Source organism: Camelus ferus, chromosome 5 (genome assembly GCF_009834535.1).
Source record: "Camelus ferus isolate YT-003-E chromosome 5, BCGSAC_Cfer_1.0, whole genome shotgun sequence".
In the NCBI taxonomy this organism is placed as follows: Eukaryota; Metazoa; Chordata; class Mammalia; order Artiodactyla; family Camelidae; genus Camelus; species Camelus ferus.
In genome coordinates this window covers 44,404,716-44,421,603 of record NC_045700.1, presented here as the reverse complement: position 1 = coordinate 44,421,603, position 16,888 = coordinate 44,404,716, and the positions used below count along the sequence as shown (strand labels likewise).

At 40.2% G+C, this 16,888-nt stretch overlaps 1 protein-coding gene across 1 annotated transcript in view; it reads right to left on the bottom strand.

Annotated features, from left to right (window-relative positions):
* MYO3B (myosin IIIB) overlaps positions 1-16,888 on the bottom strand; it is a 313,633-nt gene that overhangs the window by 284,777 nt on the left and 11,968 nt on the right. The window contains exon 2 of the mRNA XM_032479659.1: positions 4,643-4,758. Coding sequence (XP_032335550.1) covers positions 4,643-4,656 — 14 coding nt within the window. The 5' untranslated portion in view covers positions 4,657-4,758. The remainder of the gene's footprint in view (positions 1-4,642; positions 4,759-16,888) is intronic.

Below are 16,888 nucleotides of genomic sequence, written 5' to 3'. Positions count from 1 at the left end.
ATTACGCACAAATCAAGAATCTCTTTGAAAACCAGCAATTGTTGTACATTGATTTAATAACTTTTTTTTGCATTAGTCATAGATGTTGACTGCCCAAGGATTGCCACAGAACAGCTATGGTCAATGAAAAACACCATTAAATTTTAACTTCTTCAGAAATCCTATCTAAAGTATAGTATGCTCCATAAACAGTCCAGTAATGATGTGATTAACCATAACAAACATCAGAACAGAGTATCTGTGCTTCCAAAGCCACCAAACCTACTACTGCTAACCTGAGCTCCTAGGGTCAGCCACAGCCCCACATTTCAGATGTTCACTTGACTAGGAGCAGGCAGAGCAGGAGCCTTCTGTGCAGATCTCTCCTAGGGCTGCAAGGGCCTCGTGCTGCTTGATGGCACTGGGCGTCAGCAGTGACCTTGTCAGCAGGACATTTTCCACAGGAGCAAACCAGAGCTGGTGCTCACGTAATCTTAGCCACCCTTGCCTGCCTGAGCAGCAGGTTTTGCATGTAACAAGTTACCTTTGGAGCCCACCTACCACATAACACATAAAATGGCCCACATCTGGGAGCAGAGAGGGGCCTCACAGAACAGTCCTCATCTTTTAGATTAAAATATACAGAAACTGGAAACAGAATTATGATCCAGATAAACAAATTATAAAGTAAAAACACATCCCCTTTGTGTCAGAGTCCTGATTCTTTTTCTGCTGGTAAAATTTATGTTGGAAATTGCTGCTACAAAAGAGTGGAGAATTATGTTTACAAGAAAGGTAACTGGCTGTATTGGCCAGGCATTATATTATCCACCTGTGAAGAACTGAATTCTAACTACTCCTATTTGCCTTTTTGATGTCGTCACTTGAGTCTCTCATAATGATTTAATGATTTATTTCTGTGCTTCCAATAGCTGGTCAGGTACATTCCTATTCACACAGTTACAACCTACTAACAATTGCAAACTTAAGATGGCAGAAATGTTAAAGCTACAGGGTTTACATACTATATAAAATGTTTCCTCATTTTACCAAAGCAGATTTCGGAAGGTCTTAGATAACCATAAGCATATGAGTTCTACTCTAAAAAGCTCTTTAGGGCATCATGAGAGAAGAATTAATATAGCTTGAGTTTTATTAGTTAAGTAGTCTATAAATAACAGAGGACCCATTCTTATCGCTCCAAGGTTTTCTATGTGACCCATTTATTTGCCATTTCAATGGACCACACTAGGAATCGTTCACTTAGGACTTGAATCAACATTAGTTTCCACATCACCCACTCCTGACTTCAGCAAAAGTCTCTTTCTATGGCAGTGGGTGTAGATGGGAAATCTATTCCAACTCTTTGTATCACTTGATTTGTCCAGAGTTACAATCGCCATTCCAGGAATAAGATTCCATAAGTAATCTATGAATAATTCCTTCCAGGAGATGACACTGGCTAGCAGGAGAAAGTATGGAACTGTACCTCCAAGATCCTCACTCAGTGCAGAAAGGAGAACAGCTTGAATTTAGTAACGAGTACAAAGTTCTGCTGTTTAAAAAAACATAAATGATGGAGAGTATTTAAAGGCTCATGATCACTGTAACTATATGCAGACTCACTCAGAGGTGCTTATTTTTGTTTTGATCCTCCCCTGTGAGAATCTGCACAGATTTTACTGGTTTTATGGTACTATGTGTTTTCTGCAAAATAATTCCTTAATTAAGAAACATTCCTCAGAAGTTAAAACAAAAGGCAGGAAAACAATTCATGCCCTGACAATGAACCTTCCTTATAAGCACCAGAGACTTAATTGTTAAAATAAGCTAGTACTCAGCTAATGAATGTATTATGTGGCATAAACATGAATAAAAAGTTCAAGAGCTCCATGTCTTTCTAAAGTAAAACAAAATAAAATTCATGCAACCACACAGTATTTAGGACATAGTACACATGAAATAAGTCATAGTAACAATAATAATTCAATTAAATCAACTTCCAAAGCAAAGATGTAGGAAGGAGATGGCAACATCTGGAAATCTGGGATGAAACGGGATTGATAGTAATCTAAGACATCTGCAATCCTCAATTTCTCACTTCAGAGATTATATTCTAAGACATCAGGAAGTCCTGAAATAAGAAAGCCTGTTTATCTGATAAGGAGTTAATACTCAAAGTACATAAATAACTCATACAACTCAATAGAAAAAAATCTTTTTTTTTTTGCAGCCAATTAAAAAATGGGCACATGATCTGGATAGACATCTTTGCCAACAGGTACATGAAAAGATGCTCAACATGACGAATTATCAAAGAAATCCAAATTAAAACCACCTGTCAGAATGACTATGCTCAAAAAGACAAGAAACAACAAGTGTTAATGAGGATGCGGAGGAAAGAGAACACTTAAACACTGTTAGTGTAAGTGCAAACTGGTGCAGCCACAATGGAAAACAGTATGGAGATTCCTCAAAAACTTAAAAATGGAATTACCCTATGATCCAGCAATTTCATTCTAGGTATTTATCTGAAGAAAATGAAAACACTAACTTAAAAAGATATCTGACCTCCATGTTCACTGCAGCATTATTTACAATAGCCAAAATATGGAAACAACTTAAGTGTCCACGGACAAATGAATGGATAAAGAAAATGTGGTACATATATAAATACAGTGGAATATTATTCAGCCATAAAACAGAATGAGATCTTGCCATCTGCAGCAACATGGATGGACCCTAAGGGTATTATGTTAAGTGAAGTAAGTCAGACAAAGAAAGACAAAAAACTATGATCTCACTTACAAAGGGAATCCAAAAAACAACTCAAGCTCATAGATACACAAAACAGATTGGTAGTTGCCAGAGGCAGGTATTGGCTTGCTGAAGTGGGTGAAAGGGATCAAAAGGTACAAACTTCCAGTTATAAAATAAGTAAGTTATGGGGACCTGATGTACAGCATGGTAACTATAGTTAATAATACTGTATCACATATTTGGAAGTCGCTAAGAGAGAAAATCTTAAACGTTATTATCATGAGAAAAAAACTATTAACTATGTATGGAGATGGATTTAACTCGGCTCATTAGGGGGTGATCATTTCACAATATATACAAATATCAAATCATTATGTTGTACACCTGAAACTAATATGATGTTATATGTCAATAATGCCTCCATTAAAAAACAGAAAAACAAAAACAAAAAAACCTGTTTACTTTGTTTAAACCAGAATTTCCCAAATGTATTTGACCTTAGCAACCTTCATAAATTGTAATTGTTGTTGTTTTCAATCACCTTGTTTAAACATCCTATGAGCCAGTGTTTAAGTCTGGGAGGCTTAGGACAGTATAATCAATATTGTTTAAATATCTTAAATCAAATAGTTAGTAGGCAAAATGTTTAAATGAGGGTCTAGCAGAAGCTGGAGCTCAGGAAAGTGAACTTATTTCTCTTTAAACATAATCATTTGCTTCTAACACTACTCAGAACTAGAAAGTGGAGAAACAGTACCTTCCATTTTGGCAAGATTTTGAATAATGTCAAACATGCCAAAAAGCAAATCATGTTCCAAATCCCTATTATCTGGAGCTTAAGGTCACAGGAAAAAAAGAATTGAGTAAACTAAACATTAAAAAAGTTTAGAGATTCTTTATTAGGAAATTAATATGTTATGGAGGAAATCATTTCACTGTTTTTTCAATTGATTCATTTTTTAGGTCAAGTTTATTGAGTTATAATTTACATTAGGCAAAACTTTTCCTTTTTAGGTGTACAGTTCTATGCATTTTAACAAACATATAGAGACATGTAATCACCACCAGAATCAGGATGGAGAACACTTTCATCACTCCAAACAGTTGCCTGGTGCCCCTTTGCAGTCAGTTACCACCTCTCACCCCTATGCTTTTCAGTTTTGAGTCTACAGAATAATTTCCTGGATGCTTTGCTGCATCCTTAGTGCCTAGCGTTAGTTCACTCATTCAGTACTGACTAAGTGCCTACCAATAGCAGGCACAGTGCTATAAGGAACTGAGGATACAGAGAAGGGACGCCTTGTATCTTTCCTCAGAAAGCTCCCAGAGATGGACTAGTCAAAGCTCTCCTAGTTGCACTGAAGAAAAATTTGTTTCAAATAGCTTGAGCAAAAGGAGTTTTATTTAAGGCTATAGCACTACAATAAACCTGAGAACACAAAATTACATTCAGACAGGCCCCAAGTGAACCAGGCTGATAACAGGAAAGGTAAGAAATTTGGATCAGATTCCTAAAACACGTAGTCTCACCAACTCCTAAAGTCAGTTTAGTTCTCTTTTTTCCCTCGCCCCCCTCCTCCCTCTTCTCTCTCTCCCTCCCCGTCTCTCTTCCCCCCTCCCCCTCTCTCCCTCGCACTTTCCTTTTCCCTCAGCTGGTTCTACTTATCCATCTTGATACAGGTCCATTATGACCATCCTAGCCTCCACTCTTTCCAACCTTTCAGCTCATATACTGCTATAGACTGAATATTTGTTTCCCCTCAAAATTCGTATGTTGATACCTAATCCCTAATGTGCTGGTATTTAGATGTGGGGCCTGTGGGAGGTAATTAGGTCATGAGAGCAGAACTCTCAGGAATGGGACTAGTGCCCTTTTGAAAAAGATCCTGGAGAAATCCCTCACCCCTTCTTCCACATGAGGACGTAGTGAGAAGATGGCTGTCCATGAACGAGGAAGTGGACTCTCACCAGACACAGAATCTGCCAGCACCTTGATCTTGGACTTCCCAGCCTCCAGAACTAGAAGAGATAAATTTCTGCTGTTTGTAAGCCAACCAGTCTATACTGATATTATACTGCCAGTTGGAACGACCCTCTAAGTTAAAATTCCTAAGATAGGAAGTCATATTGGCCCAGCACCACAACCTATGGCATCCACAGCCCTCTCCCTTCAACGTGGAGTCTCAGACTCTTATTATTACATAAGGCCCAGGAAATTGGGGTCATTTTGAGTTTGGGAATATCTTACTGTGGGAATAAGGCAATTGTCACAAAAAGTAATTCTTAGACCAACACTATGTGATAAATACACACACATGTCCAATCCTGCCTGATGGGTTTGCAGAAGGTTTCACAGAGGAGGTGATGTATGAGCTGGGTTTTAAAGAAAGGTCACCATGTAGTTAGTGGCAGGGTCCAAGGGGAATGTGGAAGATGTGGAGTATGTGAGAGACAGTGGGCATGAGCATTCCCAGCTGAGGATACAGTATGTGAAAAATGTAAAGAACTATGAAAGAGGTCTTCCTCAGGAAACTTAATTTGATATGGTTGGAGAACAGGGTGCATTCAGGCAGTGTCAAGAGAAAACAAGTTGGAACCAGAACATGAAGGGCCTTACAGGCTGTAGCAAGAGCTCTGGACTTCACCTTGTGGGCAAATGTGGGTCATTCAGGGATCTGAGGCAAGAGGAAGATCCTAGATTTGTTAGGATAATATACAGCAAGGACCTGGGGTCTCAGAATTCTCAGATCTCTTCATTTGCCTCTAGTTCCCAAGAGAGAAAAGCAGGACTGCTCCAGGCTGCTCTGTTAATTATCGGCTCAGGCTTTGACCCCAACCTCCTGGACGGTCATTGTGTGAGGTGGGTCAGACTTGAGAGCTGAGAGGACCCCTTTTGCCTTGGCTCCAGGCAGCCCTCATGCTTATACCAAAAGCAGGCTCAGCAGCCTCTTTCAATCTTTCTTAGAGACCCACTTGTGAATCTTGACCCTCTTGATCCTAAATCTTAGATGGCAACTAAAGTTGATCCCAAGGAAAACACATACAAACCATACAACTTCATTAAAAGAAAAGGAAGAAAGATCAATTACCCAATATTCCCTCCCATAATGGTTACTACCTCCCACCCCACCCCACCCCACACCCATCAATATTGTGGTCTTATTGCATCCATTGCCTGGGGACACTCCCTGGGAGTGAGTGGATTAATGGGGGAAACTTGGGCTCCCTCTAGAGTGTTGAGCGCTCCACTGGTGACAAGATGAAATTCAAATTTCATTAAAAAAGCATACAGTGCTGTAGAGAATAGAATGGAGAGTTTGAAGGTAGGGAGATCATTTGGGAGGGGCTGCTCCAATGGCTCAGGTCGGGGGCATTATGAGAATCTGCACCAAGGTAATAGAGGGCTTGGAACCTACATCAAGGTAGCAGAGGGCTTGGAAAGGGACCCAGGTGTTTTCAAGCCTTAGGGAGCATCAGAATAGCCCGCAGGCTTGTTAAAACTCAGCTCACGAGGCCCTATCTGTAGAGCTTCTAATTCTGTAAGTCTAGGGGAGGGTCTGAGAATCTGCATTTCTAACATGCTCCCAAGTGATGTTGATGCTACTGGTTCAGGGAACAAGCTTTGAGAACCGCTGGAAAAGCCCATTCCATGTGCCAAATCAAAAATGAAATGTTTTCTTTTGTTCTCATTTAGAAACAGTAAGTCACTTGTGCTAGGGGCATTAAGATAAAATGTCGAAAAATAACAGTACCTTACCAGTCAGCTGGCACCTGCAAGGTTTCTAGACATAAAGAGCTATTTTCACTTTGTTGTATACTGAAACCCAGGTGCACACAGGCCACTCAAACCTACTAGTCCCCTCATCGAATTCTGAGACTACATTCAAAGCAATTTGAAAACAAAAGCCATTTCAAGGGAAGTTTCCAAATACCACTGTAGGTGACATCAGAATCAGTACTGGGCTTAACAGCAAGAACTCATTAAATTTGGTTTCTTTGTGGTCAAAATTCTCATTACGACTCAGCAATTTTCACTATTTCTTAGTAAGACCAGACAAGGAGAATTAATATATCACTTTTCACAAGATAACACATCTTCAGGAATTTCTGGGTTCACTGCATGTTAAAATGGTTAATTTCAGTGACTCTCAGCATTAGGCCATGTTGTACCTCATCCACTGGGTCAGAACTGACACAAGCAGAGGCAGCAGATGCAGGAGGTTAAACGTATCAAATACCAAAGTATCAGCTTTGCTAGGCCACCTCCCTTCATAATTTAGACCCTTCTGTTGGAGATTTGAAAATATATCCTAGACAGATGACATGTTAACAGAATCATTTCACGGTTCAGCATCCTCTCAGTGTGATTTATCCATATCTGTAGGCATCGGAGGCCCCCCATTCAGGAGATTTATGAGCTACCTATACAATTCTATTTTGCTGAAAAGAACTGTGTGCATTACTGAAAAATAAAATTATAATATTTTACGATTATGCCACTTTCCAATTAGAGGCCTTAGAGCTGAAACATGTTCACCACTTTTAAATTCTCTGTTCTCCACCCATTTCTTTACCCCATTAACAAATACTAAAATAACACCCTGAGAACAGGAAGAGGTCCTTTTCATTTTTGAATTCTTGGACCTGGACTTTAGGTTACAAAACCTGGATATTAATTCCAAATCTGCTACCTAGTAGCAATCTTTATGGGGCTTCAGTTTCCATACCTAGAAAATAAGTATAACACTTCCTTTCAGAGAATTAACAAGATAATGAATGTGGATACAGTGTGTAAGGGGTGAAGTGTTACACAACTCCACGGCTGTAGAACTAATAGGAGTAGCAGGAATGGTAGCTGAGGTAAAATTCTTCTCTTTCTCTTCTCTCACATTTACCATACAAATTCAAGGAGAGAAAGGCTGATGGAATCAACAATGAAAGTTACCAAACGTCTAAGTAAGTTCATGCAATGGCTAGCCAGAAGTTACAGCTCCCTTGGTGAGTAGCTCCCTTCCCCAGGTCACAGCTCTGACTCCTCACCTGCACCAAACCCTATCCTAAGGTACCATCCCAACAACCTTGCAACAGCTGCAGGTGACTCTACCAGTGACTGTCAGGCTATGAAGGGCTTTCACACGGGGAAGGGCCACAAGAACAGGGGCCCAAATTGTGCAAGGTGATAGCACAGGTTTAAACAGCACTGGGATAAGACCAAGGAGTAGAAACATCAAATCTACAATCTGAGAGAACAGTCTCTGGGAGAAGTGAAGAGGTGAACAGGCTCAGATCTAAGCAGCTCTGTGTCCAGAGTCTGAGAGCTTACCCAAACTCAAAGTGGAAACTTTGGATTCTGTTGCCCTATCACCTATCATTATCAGTCCTTCTCATCCAAACTCTAGTCCTATTTCTCTTAAAACTATTGAACAGACTTACTAGTTCTCTTTTTGTTTCTTTTTATAATTTCTTTTTAACATATGTAAATATATCCTCCTCGTAAAAAAACTGAATTAATACATAAGCATAGAACCAAAGTAAAAGGGCTGCCCCTTCTCAGAGGGAAGCACTGTTAACAGTTTGATGTAGCATATCTTTTGAGACTTTTCCCATGAGTTTATGTTCATTCAAATATGCAGAGACTTATCATAACTAGGACCATATTGTACATAAGAATCTTCAACTTGATTTTCTTCATTGAACGCTGAGTTTTGGAACAGTTGTTCTCAAAGGATAGACCCCAGATATCATCATCATCATCATGTGAGACTTGTTTAGAAATACAAATTCTTCCTGCGCTGCATCCCACATGACCTCCTGAATTAGAAATCTGAGGGCAGGGCCCAGCAATTTGTGCTTTAACAAGTCTTGCAGGTGATTCTAATGCACACTAAAGTTTGAGAGTCTCTGTTTTCAAAATCTTTCCAGGTCAGGACATACAGTTCTTCTTAATGGATGCATATCATTCCATAGAATGTATATATCATAGTTGTTTAGCCATTCCTCTACTGAAGATAGTTTTTCCTAATACAAAACTCCTGCAATGAACATTCTGGTACATTCACTTCAATGAGCTTTCGTAGTGTGTCTATTGGTGGATTTCTAAGAAAATCCCTGTGCCAAAGTGTCTTTTTATTCAGATTTTGATAGATACTGATAAACTACCCTCCAAAAGGCTTTACCAGTATTCCCATCAAGAATGGTAATGCTGGTTGGTTTCCCCACGTTCTCACCAACACTTTTCATTAGTAGTCTTTCCCAGTTTTACAAAAAAAAAGTGGCATAGTAAAATCACATTACTTGTAAGGGATGGAGTGTAGGTTCTAAAGTGGTAAGGCAAAAACCCACATATAGTCAAAATTACTTTGAAGATCTCTTAGGAACATGCTACTTTGGTGGCCTACACATACACTCTAAAATGGACTCAGCGAGCTTTTTTCTAAGCTATCTCTCGAGCTGCAGGTGAAATATTTGGGGGCAACTGTCATATGAAAAGTACACATCATTACATACCCGACCTACACTGTGTGGCAGAAATCTCTCATGTTAAGAACCCTTAATGAGACGTGCAACCACATGAGTAAACAGCAGATCCCCAGTTTGCATCTCACCATCACCTGGGCAGAGCTGGATTCACTTTCACACCCTATGAAGCAGCTCAAGTGTGTCCCATTAGTTTACTTCACATTTTCTTGATTTCTATGTAGAGTGATTTGAACAGTTTGAGCAGTTTTTCATGTTTCAATGGCCATTTGAATTTCTTCTGTGGAATGCCAACTTCTATCCCTTACCCTTTTTTTAATGAGACCACCTTTTTCTTACTTATTTTAAGGCATTATTTATATATTACAAATATTAATTTTTTTATCTGTTATATATGTTACAAATCTTTTCTTTCCATCTCAGTATTGCTCATTGGTCCTCCTTTATATACTCACATTATTTACCTGTTTCATGTGTTTTTTTAACTAGATGACTAGAAGACTGAAGAAAAGTGGAGTCTTACATTTTAAAATGTATCTCCTCATCCCCTCTAGCCTCCAAGTTTATGGTAGAGTAGGCAAAATTTTTCAATAAATTGAATGAATTACTATACAGAAAAGCAAAGTTTTAAGCATATAACCCCAAGTTACTCAACATTCAATTTAATGTTTTGAACAGTTTCCATTAGGATTCCTTCTTTCAAACACTCTGTCCATTATCGACTATTTTACACGATTACCATCAAGGAAAGCTGTTAAGAACAACACAGAACTGTCTGTAGCTCTTACTGAACTTCCTTTAATTTCTGACTCCATGGATGAGACTCCATGAACTCAGAGGTATGAACTCACTACAGATCCCTAGTTATTATGACACTTCCACAGAACGTGGGACTTCCTTCTCTCACTTGTGCAGTCCTTCCACTCCCCCACATGACAGAGAAAAGGATGATAAGCACACTCAAACACAGAAAGTTGACTTTAAAAAAACACATACACATAAAAACTGTTAAGAAATAGATGAGGAATGAGCCATAGAAAGGATTTCTTAAGAATATTCTAAAACAAGTCATAATTTCTGGCAGATATCCTACAAAAATATAATTAGTTTATAACCAACAATAAATCAACTTGATCAGTTACCCAGAAATCCATTTGTTTAACTCAAGGAGTATGCCAGGAAATGACATGGATTAAAGTTAATTTAAAAATTAAAATTAATTCAATATCTTGTAGTAATCTATAATGAAAAAAATATGAAAACAAATATATGTATATGTCTGACTGAACTACTATGCTGTACACCAGAAATTGACACAAATTTGTAAACTGACTATATTCCAATTTTAAAAAATAATAAATAGATAAATAAATATGAAAAAAATTAAATTAGATGCTTTATTGACTTTAGACATATTTTGTTTTATAGCCAAGGTGGGCATTTAATCTATTACTCTAGAAAATCCAAAAATTAATCTTGTATTAGGCCAAGCCACCAGAGAGCTTTATGTGTGAACTGCACTGTTTTATTAATTTTGACTGAATTTTTCTTTATAGTCATAATATCAATCTATGTTGAAAAACTTGTTGGATTTACCATGAAGATGATGGTGAAAACATTTTTTACTATGTTACCCATCCTCAGCACACTGCTTTTGTTTTTAATCTGAATACTGCAAATCATATAACTGATTCTATACTGCTTTTTGCCTTGGCAGCTAGGAAGCTCAAAAACAAATGTGTGGTCCCTGAGTAAATAAGAAAGTATGCTGTGCATTTTGTTTATCAACCTCCCCTTGGCTTAATATTTTTCCTATCTTTGTTTTCTATTCATGCAAAATTCCTCCTCTCATATGTTTTCATCTTGTTGTATAGTCTGTTTTCGTAAATGGCCTTAAATATCTTTTGGAATGAGACAAGTGATGGAGAGATGGATACTAACTAGAGAGAAGAGAGAAATGAAGGTGTAAGAGTGGAAGCTAAAAGTAAACCCTCAGTAGGATCACAAATTTTCTTCAAGCAACAAAGTCTGGCATTATCTGAACAGTAATCCAACCAGAGAACTAACGTCCTTTAACTCCCTGACTACCTCTCTACTTTGTGTCCTGGCCCCCACCTGGCCTGACCTTGACTGCCTTCTGCTTGTGACTACCCACACCTCAGCCTGGGCACCTAGAGCCTGGCTGTGTTCCTAATAACTCTAATTTGCTGATTTTGGCCCCAGCCATGCTATAATTACTCCCAAATTCACATATGATGAAGGTTTTGGTGTTTTTTTTTTTTTTTTAAATCACATTTACCTTCCAAGTTACATAGAAAAGTGCTTTCTTTTAGAATCTTTTTGGAATGCATGAACATTTTCAGAGTTTTGGAATCTCCAGTGATGTGATTTATAGGCAAAGAATTCATAGTGCTCTAAAATTAAGGCCAAGACTTACAAATCTAGAGGAGCTACATATTCTGTGTCTATCTCCAACAAGACAGAGACTTTGGGAGGCGAGAGGATTAGAGACCCCTCTATCAGGAAGTAAGAGAAGTTAAATAAAGAGACAAAGTCCTGTTATGAAAGCAAACCTCAGCAACTTTCTGGCTCATAATCACAACATTCTAAATACGAGTCTGTGAAATCTTAAGAAGCCTTTTTAAAGCCCTGCCCTCATCAATTATCTCCTCTCACATGTCATTTTCCACCTCTCCACTTGCCCTTCAGCTTAAACTCATTTTTCCATATGACAGACCCTTTCACTTTACTTCCCCCCTTCACTGCCAAGCTGAGCTCACTGCCCTCAAATCCACTTATGGCTTAACTTTTGCCACTGGCTTTTGCTCTTCCACTTCCACTCTCTTCCAAAATCAGGCAGATACCAAAGGTCTCTTAAATGTCAAATCCAATAGATGTGCTCTTTCCAGTTTTCATTTTATTTAGCTTTAACTGCACATGTCAGTAGTAATAAGAGTAGCCACTATTTATTGAGCTCCTACTACATGCCAGGGCACTTTGGCATATCATCTCTTTCCCTTACAGCCCCCGCCATCAATATTATCTCAGCTAAGGGAGTCCACATACCTCACCCAGAATCACACAACCAGCAACAGCAGACCCAAGATTCAAATCCAGGAATGTCTGTGTAGTGGCTTAAAGATGGCTGCACATTCTCTGCCACTCCTCCCTTGAAGAGGTGGAGTCTGTTTTCCTCCCCTTGAGTCTGGGCTGACCTGTGATTTGTTGTGACCGGAGGACTGTGGCAGAGTGATGTGTATAACTTCCGTGGCGGGGCCTTATGAGATCTGCAGCTCTGCTCTTTCACACTGGGAAGCTGGCCGCCACGTAAAACATCCAACGACCCCGAGACCATCGTGCTGTGAGGAAGCTGGGTGGAGAGAGGAGGCTGTGGAGGAGCCCAGGGCATGTAAGTGAAGACTTCCCAGACCTCCCGGACGACTCAACTGCTCACTGAATGCAGCAGCTGAGCCAGTGCTCCAACTGATTCTTACTCTGTGGAGGAGAAAAACCATCTACCCAAGACCTGCCTGAATCTCTGACCCACAGAATCATGATAAACTATCAATTGTTGTTCAAGCCACTAAGCATTTCAGCCACTAAGTGTTAGAGTTATTTGCTATGCAGCAATAAATAACCAAATAAATAAACCAAAGAAGTCTGATGCTAGAAGCCTACGCCACTTGGCCTCTCAAATTTTTACAGTCTCCTACTGTCTTTTTTCTTTGTTTAGGTCTTATACTTTTCCAGCAAACCAATTTCTCTTTCTATATTTTGAAACACGTTTGATGATACAGCTATGCTCAGTTACCTGAAAAACCAGTTTTTATTTTTAAAAAATTTGAAAACATTGTATGCATACAATTTCTTAGTTACTATGCCAGATACAAAGATTCAGAAAGTTATAGTCCCAGGCCCTCAAAGGCCCTTCCATCCAATCAGAGAGATGATCAAATACACAAATGACCCCCAATACACAAAGGAGTGAGCAGAAGTAGATGCAGGAGTGAGAACTTGACATGGCAAAACCCAGGTACATGGTTCTGACTGAGACCCCCAGACTTATAGGGAGGTCTCAGGACACGGCTGGGGGAAGCACGCCCATGAAGACCTGGGGAAGGATCAGCCCTGATTTCTACCTGGCCTGCAGACAGTGCCCCACAAGCATCAGTGAGTCCTGACATGCACGCCTCTACCACCCTGCGCCTCTGCTGTGCGCTGACTGCTTGGGCCCTGGCACAGTCTCTGTGTGCCCTCCTAGCCTCCTTACTCCTATTTTCATGCTTACTCTGTCTCTAGAAGTGTCTTACCAAAACCCAAGTGGAGTTCTTGTCACTGTCCTCTTGTCCTTCTGGAGAACAGTTCTTTGCAGTCCCAACAAAGTGCTCTGGATGGCCATCAAGACCCTCGGCGTGGGGATCTTGGGGTAACTTTCTAGTCCCATCTCTCATCCCTGCAACTCCAGACCTGGACCACTTCTGCACCACTTTTCCCCCACCTGTGCTTTCACTTCCCTTCTGAAGCATCACCTCGTCCATCTGTAATGGTTCAGCACTGGTACAAATGCAGACCTTCCTGGATCTCCTTGGTCAAAATTAGTATTTCTCCTCTTACATCTCCACATCCTTTACACCTTAATCTGTCTGCCTTCTATGTACTCTTCAATACATGAGGGAGTTTCAAATAGATTGTGAGCTCTGAGGACAGAAGCTCTGCCTGGCTGATCTCCGCAGGTTTGTGCAATCCTTCATACACTGTAGGCGCTTATACATTCAATTGATGGTATCCTAAATATTTACATATTTAACTTTGAACCTGATTAAGCTTGCCCAATCTATTTTATTCTTAGATATTTGTATCTTCAACCCCAAAGATACAGATTAACAGAGATCATCAAATCATCCTAGGTGGGACAAAACAATGCTAAATACTGTATCATGCCACAACCAGGCATGTTTCTCTAGAACATATTTTTCATACTGCATACATTTCATAATGAAAGACCGTATCATACACATAACATACACCATGGTCTTATGTGTGCATTCTGGAAGTCCCCTACCTAATGACACTCATACAAATGACCACTGAAACTTAGAAAATATATTCTTTATCTTCTCCTCCAGCTAATGTCCCATTTTTCTGATCCCTTTAAAGCAAACTTATAAAAAGAGTTGCCTATGATCACTATCTCAACTTCCCCGCCCTTTTTGAAGTGTTTATTATGTAATATATAATATAAAGTCTAACACTAGTGTAACCACTGCCCAGCTCAAGAAACAGAATATGGCCATCACCTCACACTCTACTCCAATTTGGTTTTTATCCCCACAGTTCCATTGAAACAGCTCTTGACAGGGTCACCAGTTTCCTCCAGGTCATCAGATCTAATAGTCAATTCTCAATCTTTGTCTTACTTGACTCAGGAGCACTTGATACAGTTGATCACTCTCTCTCTCATCCCTTTCTACTTTGGTTTCCAGAATACCACCCTCTTTTCATTCTCCTCTTGCCTCAATGGCCACTTCTTATCAAACTCCTTTCCTGGTTTCTCTTCATCTTTCCCATCTCTGAATGGGGGAGTAGCCTTCAGGACCTCATGCTTTCTTTATCTACACCCACTGCTCAGGTAAAGTCTACCAGGCTCATGTTATTAAATATCCTGTATATTCTGATGACTCCCATCTGATGACATCAGACCAGATATCTCCATGGAGCTCCAGATGCCTGTGTCTCAATACCTCCTCAATATTTCTACTTGACTGACAAATGTGTATTTCAAACTTAATATCTGAAACAGGATTCTTCATTCCTGCCCTATCCCCTCACCAATTCAGCTCCTCCCACAATCATTACCACCTCAGAAAATGGTTATTCCTGTTTTCCAGTTTCTCCAGCCAACATCTTTTGAGATTTTTCACTATCTCCTCACTTTTTCTCATGCCCTACATCTAATTCATCAGCAATCCTATCAACTCAACCTTCAAATTATATCCATAATCCAACTACTTCTTACCATGTCCACCTTGATCCAAGGTGCCATTCTCCCTTACCTGGGTTATTACAGCTTAGAGTATCTTACCTTGTCTCTCTGCCTCTACTCCTATCTCCCACCCCTAACATTCCATTCTCCACGTACTATCCAGAAGATCTCTTTAAACAGAAGTCATTTCATATCACTTCTCTGCCCCAAACTCTGATGGCTTTCCATCTCATTCATAGAAAAATAAAAAATCATTACAGCAGGCTACGTGACCTGTCCCCAGTCCTCTCTCTGCCATCACCTATTCCCTCCCTCCCTCCCTTTCTCTCACTGCGCTCCAGCTGCCTCGCCTTCCTCGCTGTTCCTAAAATGTGCCCACCTCCTTCCCACCTCAGGGCCTCTGCCCTTACTCCTTCCCCAGGCATGGCTTGTCCCCTCGCTCCTTTTAGACTCTTCCCTCTACCTTACTGGAGAGGCCTTCTCTCAGCACCTTATATAATAATAAATCCCACCCCAGCTGTCACCCTCTATTCCCCTTGTCACACCTTACTTTCTTCAGTTGGCCACTATCACCATCTAGCAGGTTATATATTTTGTTGCTTACCATTTCTCTCCCCCCTCTAATATAGAAACTCCATGAGGACAGGAAATTAGTCTTGTTCACTGCTGTGCCCGACACAGTGCCTGATCACAGTCTATGCTTGATGAATATTTATCAGATGATTACATAAATTAATTCCAAGCATCAATTTACAGTCCATTTGTAAGTAGGTCACTACTCCACACACATGCTTCTAGAGAACTAAAATAGTTTTAACTAGGGAACTCTTACATTTTGCCAACTCATTTGGCAAACTTTTTTTTACCCTGGGGTCATTGTTTCCTTATTTGTATTTTGTGCCAGTTATGTTGATTTTTTTCAACTCCTTTCCAGTCAGAGAGCTTATCATTACCAACCAAATGAAATATTTCCCTGTTGATATACATATTTAGTTACCCTTGAGGGTTTTTTTTTCCTTGTTGACACAGAAGTGCCAAAATGTGAACTTCTAGAAGGAAGTGTAGGGGGCGCAGGAGGAGGACTATGCTGTCCAGAGAAGCGAGTATCATTAAGGTAAAGGCACAGCGCACTTCCCACTTGTTCCTGTGAAGTCGCTGGCAGAATGGTGAGCTGTGCCAGATAGAGGTGGACCACCAAGGCAGGACCAGCAGCAAATCTAGTGATGAAGGGGGCAGGCCAACATCCCCACATTTACCCCTCCTGGGCTTGAAGTTGAACTGAGGAGTCAGAATGTGTGGGACTTGGCCACGTATCTGTCTTAGTAAGCCGTATCACCTAGGGAAACTCACTCCTAGCCTTTGGGCTTCTTCCTCTGCTCATGACTGCATTGGGTTACATCAGTGGTTTTAAACATTTTTGGGTCCTGAACCCCTTTCAGGGCTATGGGCCATTGTATTAGTGTCCTACAGCTGCCATGACAGCGTGTACTACAAACTGGATGGCTTGTATTTTAACTTGATTACCTCTGTCAAGACCCTGTTATCCTAGAGGGATTTGATGCTACTCTGTCAAGAGAGGAGAGCCAGAAGCTAACAAAAATGATGAGGCTCTGGGCACAAGTAGAGTTGCGCGGGGACCCAAGTGACAGAGTGTGGCTCAGAGATACTCAGGGGAGAGGCTACTTCCCT